This window comes from Phocoena sinus, chromosome 9, assembly GCF_008692025.1.
Source record: "Phocoena sinus isolate mPhoSin1 chromosome 9, mPhoSin1.pri, whole genome shotgun sequence".
Classification (NCBI taxonomy): Eukaryota; Metazoa; Chordata; class Mammalia; order Artiodactyla; family Phocoenidae; genus Phocoena; species Phocoena sinus.
This window is the reverse complement of record NC_045771.1, coordinates 69,769,577-69,782,056: the sequence shown is the minus strand read 5'-3', so window position 1 is coordinate 69,782,056 and position 12,480 is coordinate 69,769,577. Positions and strand designations below refer to the sequence as shown.

At 38.1% G+C, this 12,480-nt stretch overlaps 1 protein-coding gene across 1 annotated transcript in view; it reads left to right on the top strand.

Annotated features, from left to right (window-relative positions):
• Positions 1-12,480, top strand: part of CRPPA (CDP-L-ribitol pyrophosphorylase A) — a 323,188-nt gene that overhangs the window by 21,476 nt on the left and 289,232 nt on the right. The window contains exon 3 of the mRNA XM_032644013.1: positions 12,008-12,157. Within this exon, the coding sequence (XP_032499904.1) occupies positions 12,008-12,157 (150 nt within the window). The remainder of the gene's footprint in view (positions 1-12,007; positions 12,158-12,480) is intronic.

The following is a 12,480-nucleotide window of genomic DNA, read 5'->3' as shown; positions in this document are numbered from 1 at the left end:
GAATTAAAGTTTTGTGTACAGCGGGGACTCCTTATGCCTTTGTGCTGCATATTCAGGTTTAGGGATACTTTGTAGTGATAGCACAGTTTGGACAGGTTTTTCAAAGCTATATTTCTCTACTGAATAAACTATAGATTCTTTCCTCATAAAAGGAGATGGGAAGTATTCTAGTATAAAAATGTGAAATAGTCAAAATCTCATAATTGGCAATGATTAGCTTTGAAGACGTTATTCTGTAAACATTAAGTAGTCTCTGAATAAAGATAACTCAGCTAACTGAAATTGTAATTACCTAGTCAGAGGATTTCTGTTGTAGAGTGTCATAATTAGCTTGAATGCAGATGCCTGAGGAGGGATGCATGTTAGTACCTGCTGTGTTGATGGATGATAAGCATTGTTCAATTTTGCTTTTAAAAGTAAACGGTAGAGGTGGGGTTCTTTATTCGTATTGTATGATTTGTATCTATGGTGTTTTCCATGCATTGATATGTGGAAATATTTGATACATTACCCTGAGAGGCACGTAATCACTGTGGTGTTGAGCTGTTAAGCTTCCATTCAGAGCTCATTATGCTAATTCCCATGGAAACAGTGTGTTTGATAACTTGGGAATTACATTTTATAAAACAAACTTCTCAGGTAGCTGTACTTAAGAGGCAACTCACTTTGTCCATACTTGGACAGCAGAGGTATTTTCACTTGTGACTCTTTTCTTCGGCTTTTGTGTAGTGAGACTTAGGAAGCTGGTAGCCACCTTGTGCTTTCAATTGTCTTTATGTTGTGTTACTTTCCAACTGATGTTTTAGCTTCCATAGGAAAGAACCTAGTAATTTCTGCAATATACTAATCCTATAATGACATCTCAAAAATGAATGATCTCTGCTATTGAAGTTAGTTTTCAGTAATCAAAATGAGGGTCCATAAATACGCATCTTAGAAATTCTCTTTTTAAAAATACCAAAAACAGTCAGAGAACTTCGGACACTTGCAGATCTACCACATGGTATAATAAATAGAACATTACCGGTCACTGTGAAACTCTGTCCCTGCCTTGATCGTGTTTACTCCTCCCAGGTGGATAAACATTATTTTGAACTTTGTTTTCTTGCCCTTGTCTTCAGTTTTGTAGCGTGTATCCCTAAAGAACATACTTGTTAGATTTTATTTTTTTGTTGAGGTATAATTCACACGTTCATATGATTTTTAGCTGTTTTGTATATATATTTTTTGCCCAGTGTATTGGGGGAAATGTATTCACGTTAATCTGTGCATCTATAATGCCTTCATGAGCACTACTTCATATGTCACAATTTATCTGTTTACAGTTAGTGGACATTTGTTTTTAGTTTATGCTAATATGAACATTGCTAGCATGAACAGTGCTACTCATGTCTTCTGGTGCACATGTGCAAGGATTTCTCTAGTCAAGATGTGTGAGCGTTACCAGCCTTACCAGATGATGCTGAATTATTTTGTAAATTTGTATCAATTTACGGTCACCAATAGTGTATTAACAACAGCTTGTTGCCCCACATTCTCACCATCACTTGACACTGTTAGACTTACTTTTTTCTAATCCAGATAGTGGAAAGTGCTTTCTCTTTGTGGTTTAAATTGGCATCTTATAAGTAGGTTGGGTATTCGTCATATATTTATGGGCTTTATGTGTTCTCATTGAATTGCACATGTACATCTTTTGCCCCTGTTTCTAGTTCTCAAATAACCGCTGGTTTGTTGGGGTTATTCTGGAAACGAATACTTTGCAAAGTATATGCTTTGTAACTGTTATCTCCCTTTTAAAAATTTCTTTTTTTTTTTTTTTTTTTTGTGGTACGCGGGCCTCTCACTGTTGTGGCCTCTCCCGTTGTGGAGCACAGGCTCCGGACGCGCAGGCTCAGCGGCCATGGCTCACGGGCACAGCCGCTCCGCGGCATGTGGGATCCTCCCGGACCGGGGCACGAACCCGTGTCCCCTGCACCGGCAGGCGGACTCTCAACCACTGCGCCACCAGGGAAGCCCTAAAAATTTCTTTTTAAAAGACTGTTTTGTGATGAGCAAGCATTTTTACTTCAATATAGCCAAAATTACTAATGTCTTTATGGCTCTTGATTTGTGTAGGATCTGAGAGAGTGAATATGGGTGCCTTGGGTTCAGATTGGGGCAGTAGGAACAATGAAAAGTGGGCAGATTTGGGATATTTTGAAGCTGATGTCTTGCTGATGGTTTGGATAGGAAATATGAGAGGAGGAGAAATCAATGACCTTCAATGTTTTTGGTAAGAACGACTAAAAGAATAGAGTAGACGTTTATGTAGATGGGAACATCTGTAGAGCAGCCGGTTAGGGGTGTGTGGTATAGGTGAAACCAGAACTTGGATATTTATAGTCTGGTTGTGTGTTTTGATCTGAATGGAGATGTTAAATAGGTATTTGGATGTACAACTCCAGATTTAAGGAGAAATATCTGGGCTGGATTTATAGATTTGCGAAGTCTCGTATAAGATAGTATTTGAAACTCTGGGACTTGAAGAGGTCACCTATGGAATGAATGTAGGGAAGTCTGAGGTCCGAGTTCTGGAAATGCTTTCCACTTAGAAGGAGGATATAAGGATCTAGGATTTAAAGTGTGAGAAGATGAGAGAGTTTGGTTGGTGATAATGGTTTCTGAAAACCAAGTGAACAAATGTCCTCAAGAAGATAAAGAGCTATCCACTGGATTTAGCAATGTGAGGGTCATTGTGAGCTTGAAAAATTTATTTTGTGGAGTTGTGGAGATGAAATCCTAATAAAAGTAGACTACAGAGCACACGGGAGGAGAGAAAAATGACAGATAAGGAATAGTATAGTGTGGACAATTGTTTGAAAGAGTCTTATTTTAAACTGGCACTAACTGGCAGATGTATGATCAATGGAAGACTGACTTAATGATGGGAGATGTCACAAAATGCATGTACTCTAACGGAGACAGTTCAGTTAAAGAATACAAACTTGAGGCAGGACAGAAGACTATTGCTATAGAGACCTACATGAGAAGGAATGGATGCCAGTAAGTATGTGGAGATGTTGGATCTTAGAAAAGAGGTGGAAATTTTTTGTAGTTCTTAGAATGTTTTGCACTTACTGAGTATATTTAAATATACTGCACTTTTGTTAAATATATTCCTAAGGATTCTTTTTGAAGTTACTATAAAGGAATTACTTTTGGATTGTTCCTTGCAAATATATAGAAATACAGTTAACTTTTATATATTAATCTTGTCCTCTGCATTCTTGCTAAACTAGTTTATTAGTTCTAATAGTATTTTTAGTGGATTCATTAGAATTATCTGTGTATAAGATTGTGTCATCTGCAAGTGAAGATAGTTTACTTTTCTTGAATGCCTTTATTAGATGTTCCTGCATAAATGCCCTGACGAGAACTTCCAGTACTTTTCTTAAAAGTGGCAACAGTGGACATCCTTGTTCCTGATGTTGAAGGGAAAACATTAAGTCATCACACCATTAAGTATGATGTCAGCTGTGGATTTTTTTTTGTAGATGCCCTTGATCAGATTGAGCAAGTCCTCTTCTGTTAGTTTGTTGCATGCTTTTTTCATGAAGTGTTGGATATTGTCAGATAATTTTTCTGAGTCTATTGAGATGTTCATGTGTTTCTGTTATTTATTCTATTAATATGGTGTATTACATTGATTTCTTTTTGGGATGTTAAATTAATTTTGCTTTCTTGGGATAAATCCCACTTGGTCATGGTGCACAATACTACTTACGTGTTGCCGAATTTGGTTTGTTATCTTGAAGATTTTTGTGTTTATATCTTTCAGGAGTATTGATCTGTATTTTGGTTTTTTGTGATGTCTCTGGTTTTGGTAATATTGGTCTTAAAGAGTGAGTTGGGAAGTGTTCCCTCCTATTTTTTTTGAAATGGTGTGAGGAACTGGTATTGAAAAATAAACTTTCATTACAATTAACCAGTGAAGCCATCTGGGCCTGGGCTTTTCTTTGTGGGAAATTAAAAAATGCCTAATTTTCTTAAAGGTCTATTCAGATTTTCTATCTTTGAATTAGTTTTGGTTGTGTCTTTCTAGAAAAATGTGATTTTATCTGTTACCTAATTTGTTAAAATACGCTTGCAGTTTTCTTTCTCCTTATTTCTATAAGGTTAGTGGAAATGTCACCACTTTCATTCCTGATATTACTTATTTGAGTCTTATAAACCTTTAGCTAAACTAGAAAAAAAACTGTTTAAACTTTTTCAAAGAACTAACTTTTGGTTTTTCTCTATTCTATTTTCTGCTCTTATGTTTATTATTATGCCTGCATTAGCTTAAGTCTTTTTTTAGTATCTTGAGGTGGAAGGTTAGGGTTTTGATTTTGAAAATGTCCTTTTATATATACACAATTACAGCTATAAATCTCTCTTAGGACTGCTTTAACTGCATTCTTCAGTTACTTTACATTGTGTATGTTACTGATCTCAAAGTATCATTTCCATAGTGATTTCTTCTTGGATTCATTTAGTAGTGTGTTGTTCAATTGCTATTTTTTTGTTTGTTTTTTGCTTTTTTAAATTTATTTTGGGCTGCGTTTTGGGTCTTCATTGCTGTGCATGGGCTCTCTCTAGTTGAGGCAAGCGGTGGCTACTCTTAGCTGCGGTGTGCGGGCTTCTCATTGCAGTGGCCTCTCTTGTGGAGCACGGGCTCTAGGCATGCGGGCTTCAGTAGTTGTGGCCTGTGGGCTCAGTAGTTGTGGCTCGCAGGCTGTAGAGCGCAGGCTCAGTAGTTGTGGTGCACTGGCCTAGTTGACCCGAGGCATGTGGGATCCTCCCGGACCAGGGCTGGAAACCGTGTCCCTTGCATTGGCAGGCGGTTTCTTTTTTTTTTTTTTTTTTTTTTTTTTTTTTTTTTTTTTTTTGGTGGTACGCGGGCCTCTCACTGTTGTGGCCTCTCCCATTGCGGAGCACAGGCTCCGGACGCACAGGCTCAGCGGCCATGGCTCACGGGCCCAGCTGCTCCGCGGCATGTGGGATCTTCCCGGACCGGGGCACGAACCTGTGTCCCCTGCATCGGCAGGCGGACTCTCAACCACTGCACCACCAGGGAAGCCCCAATTGCTATGTTCTTAATTCTCACACTTCTTTTTGTTTCTCTAAAACATTTTTTGAGGTATAATTGACATACAACATACTGGATTCAGGTGTACAACATATTTCAACATTTGTATACATTGAGAAATTACCACAATAAGTCTGTATCTGTCACCATACATAGTTACAGAATTTCTTCTGAAGAGACTTAAGATCTATTCTCTCAGCAACTTTCAAATATGCAATATAGTATTAACTATATTACATCCCCATGATGTATTTCATAACTGGAAATTTGTACCTTTTAACTTCCTTCACATATTTTACCCATGTCCCCCATCAAGCTGTTCTCTGTATCTATGAGCTATTTCTGTCTTTTGTTTAAGTTCCAGGTAAGTGGGATCATACAGTATTTGTCTTTCTGATTAATTTCACTTAGCATAATGCCTGTGAGGTCTTCACATGTCCTGAAGATGGCCATTTAGGTTTCCATGTTTTGGCTGTTGTAAATAATGCTGCAGTGAATATGGAGGTGGGTATCTTTGAGTTCGTGTTTTTGTTTGCTTCAGATAAATAACCAGAAGTAGAATCTCTGCGTCATTTTGTAGCTCTATCTTTAACTTTCTGAGGAACCTCCATACTGTTATCCATAGTGGCTGCACCACTGTTTTCTAATTTCACTCTTAAGATCAGAGAACATACTTAGTATGACTTTAATCCTTTAAAATTTATTGTGTCTTCTTTTATGGCCAAACATATGGTCTGATCTGGAGAACTCTCCATGTGTACTTGAGGAGAACATAGACTTTTGTTGGTGGAGTATTCAATAGGTATGTTAGATATAGTTGGTTTATAGTGCTTTTCAAGTCTTATTTCCATGGTCATCTTCTGCCTAGTTGTTCTACTCATTATTGAAAGTGGGGTGTTGATATCTCCAACTGCTGGATTATTTATTTCTCCTTTCAATCCTACCAATTTTTGCTTCATGTATTTGGGGATCTGTTAGATAAATTTTTATATCTTGTTGAATTGACCTTTTTTAAATTTTAAGATGGGTTTATCTTTAACATTTTTGGATTTTTTCTGGTATAGCTACTCCAGCTTTCTTACAGGTTGCTGTTAGCTTGATACGTATCCTTTTTCATCCTTCTGTATTCAGTATATTTGGATCTTTGAGTCTCACATGTGTGTTTCCTGTAGACAGCATACAGTTGGATTTTTAATCCAATTTGACAATGTGAGTTTGGATTGTTTAATCGACTGAAAATTAATGTTATTGATATACATTGACCACTTTATTTTCTGTTTCATGTGTGTCTCTTTTCTCATTACTGCTTGCTTTCGTATCAAATGGATATTTTCTATGGAACATTAATTTGTTTTCTTACTTTAACTTTTTATTAGTGGCTACTCTAGGGCTTACAGTATACATCTTAACATAATTCAGATATATGCTAACTAAAATCTAGGGAGGTACAGAAATGTTACTCTTTAAATAGGTCTATTCCCTTTTCTGCCTTTTTGTGCTATTAGTGTTAGGCGCACGTATGTTAGAAACCCAATAATCCATTGTTGTTATCACTTCATCTTATTTTACACCAGTTATAGAAGTTGAGAAGAAAGGTGAGCTGTATTTATACAGAATGTCATATTAAGTTTTTTGTTTTCCATTTTCAATTTTCATTTGTTACTGTAGATTCAAGTTATCTGTTAGTTTCTTCCTGTGATACACCTTTACTCATCTTTTCCTTGTCACAATATGCTGTTTTTGTCAAACATATATTTCAATATTATAGGTTGATCAATTATATATTTATTTTATACATTCCTTTTTAAACCTCTTAACATAAGAGAGGAGAAAAAGGCATTTATAACTTTAAAATTTTTTTTAAATGATTCGTGCTCTTTTTTCATGTGGATTTGAATTATTGTCTAGGGTTGCTTTCTTTGAGCTTCAAGATTTTCAGTGTTCGTAGGGTGAATCAGCTAGCCACAAATTCTGCTTGTTTGCTCAGAATCTTTATTTTGATCTGATGTTTGTAAATGCTCATTTTGCTGGACTTAACCTTTAACAGGTTTTTATTATGAGCAGTTACCATATCACCCACTTGCCTTCTGGTTTCCATTGTTTCTGATTAGAATCAGTTGTTAATCTTATTGATGTTCCCTTGTTAATGATAAAACATTTTGGCCACTTTCAAGTTTTTTTCCTGTGATTTTAGCTTTCGCATTTTTACTATGATGTGTCTGGATATGAATTTCTTTGTGTGTATTGTGCTTTGAGTATACTGAGCTCCTTGAGTGTGCAGATTGCTTTTCTTGGGAAATTTTCAGTCATAATTTTTTCTGCTCCTTTCTTGCCTTCATTTTCCCTCTGGTACTCCTATTACAAAAATGTCTGTAATGATGTCCTACGTTCCTCTGTGAATCTGTTCATTTTTCTTTGTGTAATCTGTTGATCTGACTTTAAGTTCAGTTATTCTCCTGTTCAAATCTGTTGTTGAACCCCTCTAGTGAATTTTTCATTTTAGCTATTTTGCAATTCTAAAATTGCTACTCAGTTTTTAAAAATAGGTATTCCTAATATTGATAATACTAATGGTCATCATACTCTATTTCTTTATGCATGATGTCCTTTCGTTCTTTGAACATATTTATAATACCTGATTTGAAGGCTTACCTGGTAAGTGTGTCACTTGGGCCCTCTCACAGGTAGATTCTGTTGCCTGTTTTTTTTTTTTTTTTTTTTTGCTTTGTATACATCACACCTTCCTGTTTGGAGGCATGTCTTTACATTTTTTGGTTGTTGAAAAATGCATATTTTGGATAATGTATTTTGTCAGTTCCAGTTACCTCCCCTAGGCTTATTATTTTCTTGGCTACTAAAATAGACCAGCAAAGTCACAGTCGTATTCCTGTATAGGGCAAAACCTCTAAAGTCACTTCAGAGGGAGCAGTTCTAGACAAGTGTTGAGTCACCACGGAATGACAGTTGTTTTAGCAGGGTTCGCTTCATCTGTATTTCCCCGATCTCTGTTATACTGTCTGCCTTTGATGCCCAACTGATAAGCTCCATTCAGTGCCTGCCGACTGCTCTTTTTTTGGAACAATGCCAAATACATAAAGTACCCTACAGTTTGATCCAAGTAAATTCTGCTCCCTTAGCCAGGGGTAGTTTGTAAAGCCGGTATTGGAGGTTTGCTCTGATTCTGGGGGTGGGAGGGTGGGTGATTCTTATTAGCTGTCTCTTGTGCTGGTTGTCTCTGGTAAACTAGCTTCCCTATGGTTCAGCTTTTTGCTCTCATGAAGCTTTCACTTTGCTCTTAATTGCTTACCATGATCTCCGTTTCTTTTGAGAGCGTGCTTACCCTTGAATTCCTCACACTTCCAATTAAGCAACTTCCCTTGGGGAGAGCTTAGTAGCTGTCTCTTCTTAGAGCCTGTCTTTCTCCCTGTGAAAAATCACCATGCCACTGCTTTGGAGCTATAGTTGAGCATGTTGTTTGAGTGACACCACTACTTCGTGAGCAGGGTGCTGCCTGGAGACATTAGACTTATCTTTTTGCCTCTCCTGGCACAGAACCTCTGCCCTGTGTGTGACTGGGCCAAGAGTGATCAGGGCCCCAGTATTCCCTACCTACCATGCCTGGGGTGGGTCTTGTACTCTATTGGGTGGAGGCTGTGTGGGTGAAGGGAGTCTACAACCTCTTGGCCATACTTGCTGGTAACTGAGCCTTTGTGACATGGAATTGAGTGGGATGGGAAATGCTGGCACTCTGCCCCTCCCACTGGGAGCTGGTGGGAGAGGGAACCCTTTCTTTTTGGCCATACCTACTCTGAGTGGAACTAAAGTCACATTGAGCTGGGTGTTGTGGAATGAAGGAAAAAAGCAGATGACGGTTCCAGTACCACAGACTCTGTTCTCTCCAAGGTTTAAGAGATATTCTTAAATGTTAATTTATTGAATGCCCTTAGGACAATTTTCAAAGGCTTTAAATGGTTGTTTTTTAAAAAATGCTTTAGTTGTAGAGAGTCTGCACAGCTCTTCGTGGAGACATTTTGTATGTCTCATGTTCTTCTAAATTTTTATGTCATTGTCTGGCATAGAATTAACCGTAAGTAGTTAATTAATTATAAGTAATAGAACTATATTTTTTTCCTTAAAAAGCACTATGACGTATGTGCATGTGTGTTCCTTTCCTGTCTTCTAACCTCTGCTGATAGGTGCTAGGCTTGACAAGTCAGGCTTGCTCTTTTTTTTTTTTAATTGGAGTATAGTTGATTTACAATGTTGTGTTAGTTTCAGGTGTACACCAAAGTGAATCAGTTATACATATACATATATCCACTCTTTTTTAGATTCTTTTCCCATATCGGCCATTACAGAGTACTGAGTATTGAGTAGAGTTCCCTGTGCTCTACAGTAGGTCCTTACTAGTTATCTATTTTATATACAGTAGTGTGTATATGTTAATCCCAACCTCCCAATTTATCCCTCCCCCCTGGTAACCATAGGTTTGTTTTCTACATCTGTAACTCTATTTCTGTTTTGTAGATAAGTTCACTTGTACCCTTCTTTTTAGATTCCACATATAAGTGATACCATCTGATATTTGTCTTTCTCTGTCTGACTTAACTTCACTCAGTATGACAATCTCTAGGTCCATCCATGTTGCTGCAAATGGCATTATTTCATTCTTTGTTATGGCTGAGTAGTATTCCATTGTATATATGTGCCACATCTTATTTATCCATTCCTCTGTTGATGGACATTTAGGTTGCTTCCATGTTCTGGCTATTGTAAATAGTGCTACAATGAACATTGGGGTACATGTATCTTTTTGAATTATCATTTTCTCTGGATATATGCCCAGGAGTGGGATTGCTGGATCACCTAATCAATGACAAAGGAGGCAAGGAGATACAATGGAGAAAAGACAGTCTCTTCAATAAGTGGTGCTGGGAAAACTCTACAGCTACATGTAAAAGAATGAAATTTGAACACTCCTTAACACCATACACAAAAATAAATTCAAAATGGATTAAAGACCTAAATGTAAGGCCAGCAACTGTAAAACTTTTTGAGGAAAACATAGGCAGAACACTCTATGACCTAAATCACAGCAAGATCCTTTTTGACCCACCCCCTAGAGAAATGGAAATAAAAACAAAAATAAACAAATGGGGCCTAATGAAATTTAAAAGCTTTTGCACAGCAAAGGAAACCATAAATAAGACGAAAAGACAACCCTCAAAATGGGAGAAAATATTTGCAAATGAAGCAACTGACAAAGGATTAATCTCCAAAATATACAAGCAGCTCATGCAGTTCAATATCAAAAAATCAAATAGACATTTCTCCAAAAAAGACATACAGGTGGCCAAAAGGCACGTGAAAAATGCTCAACATTACTAATCATTAGAGAAATGCAAATAAAAACTATAATGAGGTATCACCTCACACTGGTCAGAATGGCCATCATCAAAAAATCTACAAACAGGGCTTCCCTGGTGGTGCAGTCGTTAAGAACCTGCCTGCCAATGCCGGGGACACGGGTTCCTGCCCCGGTCCGGGAAGATCCCACATGCCGTGGAGCGGCTACGCCTGTGAGCCATGGACGCTGAGCCTGCGCGTCTGGAGCCTCTGCTCCGCAACGGGAGAGGCCGCAACAGTGAGAGGCCCGCGTACCACCCCCCCAAAAAAAACCCAAAACAAACCTACAAACAATAATGCTGGAGTGGGTGCGGAGAAAAGGGAGCCCTCCTGCACTGTTGGTGGGAATGTAAACTGGTATAGCCACTATGGAGAACAGTATGGGGGTTCCTTAAACAACTAAAATTAGGACTACCATACGGGCTTGCTCTTTATCTCCCTTTCACCTACTTGGACTTCACTCCTTCCCTATCGCCCTTGGCTGTCTCTTCACTTTTGCTATTATGCCTAGGCTCCAAATCTCTGCTTGAGTCACTGGAAATGGCCACACAATTTGTACAGCCTGCTTGGCTCTCACATAAGCTTTGATTTTCAACCAGTCCCTTGGCTTTTGTAAACTAGTTTATGGACTGTCCTTCTCAGATGTTGGTCTCCTTGAGACCAAATTTGTTCTCAGGTATTAATGTTATATGCTGCAATTACATGAAAGATAGGACATATTATAGTCAATATAAGACAGCTGGGTTAAGGCCTACCCTAGGAAGTTTAAGGCTACTTCACCAAGGTAGCTGTCTGGTAATGACCTTCAAGACTGTATTACAGTGAAACTTATTAAAGGTAAAGGGAAAAGCTGTCAGGTAAGGTGTCTTTTTAAAGTTTAGATGCATCTATTAATGAGACAGAGCTTTCATAGGAGCAATTGAAATCAATGGATATTAGCCTCAGGGAGCGTTGCATTGATGCTATATTTGAATGGAGCTGTTTTTTTGCAGGAGTTAGAGCAAGACATATATTCATTGTCACTTGGCTGGTGTCTGAGCTCATTTTGGGGATCTTAGGGAATATGTCTTGTTCCTTAATGAGGTAATGTGTAAATTAAATACTTGAAGGCACACTAACAAGTAAATATTCACGTATAATCCGTTTCAGTTCTTTGACAGTAGTCTCTTTCCCATCTTCAGGGAATACTCAGTTGTATCTTAGCATCCTTTTTTCGTATTTGACTTCAGTGGCCTGTGATGAAGAGGATTTTGGATCCATAATGAAAAATTATTTCTGTCTCTAATACATGGAACTGTAGTGGTATGAGATTGGTTTTTGACTGGAAATGATTTGATTTATGAACGAAATTAAGACTTAAGTATGTTCTTGAGGTAGCTTGTTGAAGGTGTAAGATCTGTTTCAAAACAAAGATACCGAGTTCAGAATTGGACTTTAAGATATTTTCTAACTGAAATAACTGTGTCATTTGCCTCTCTGTTTATCCTTTAGGCTGCAGGAGCAATCCGACCTCTTGTATCTACTGTCATCAGTCCATCTGTAGATGGCTGCTTAGACCACTCACTGGAACGTGCGAGACACAGGGCAAGTGAAATGCCACAGGCCTTTCTATTTGATGTGATTTATGAAGCATATCAGCAGGTAAGAATCTTCGCTTTTTGACAATCTGCTGTGTTGAGGGTCTCTAAGAACCACCCGCATATTTGGAGATTAGCTAGAAGAACTCAAGGAACTGAGTACATAGTTGGACTTAAGGCTAAAATTGATTAGAGTGAAGTTGGATGATAAGAGAAAAAGACCCAGGCAGAGTCAGGAGGAATCCATGTGTAATCTTCCTCATGATCTGTCTCCTTCAGTGTCGCACAAAGTACACCTTCCGTCCAGCAGTGAGAAGGCAGCAGTTTGGGTGTGTTGTTTCTTTTCAGGGAAGCCCATTAGAGATTTGATGTCTAAGGTATTGTGTT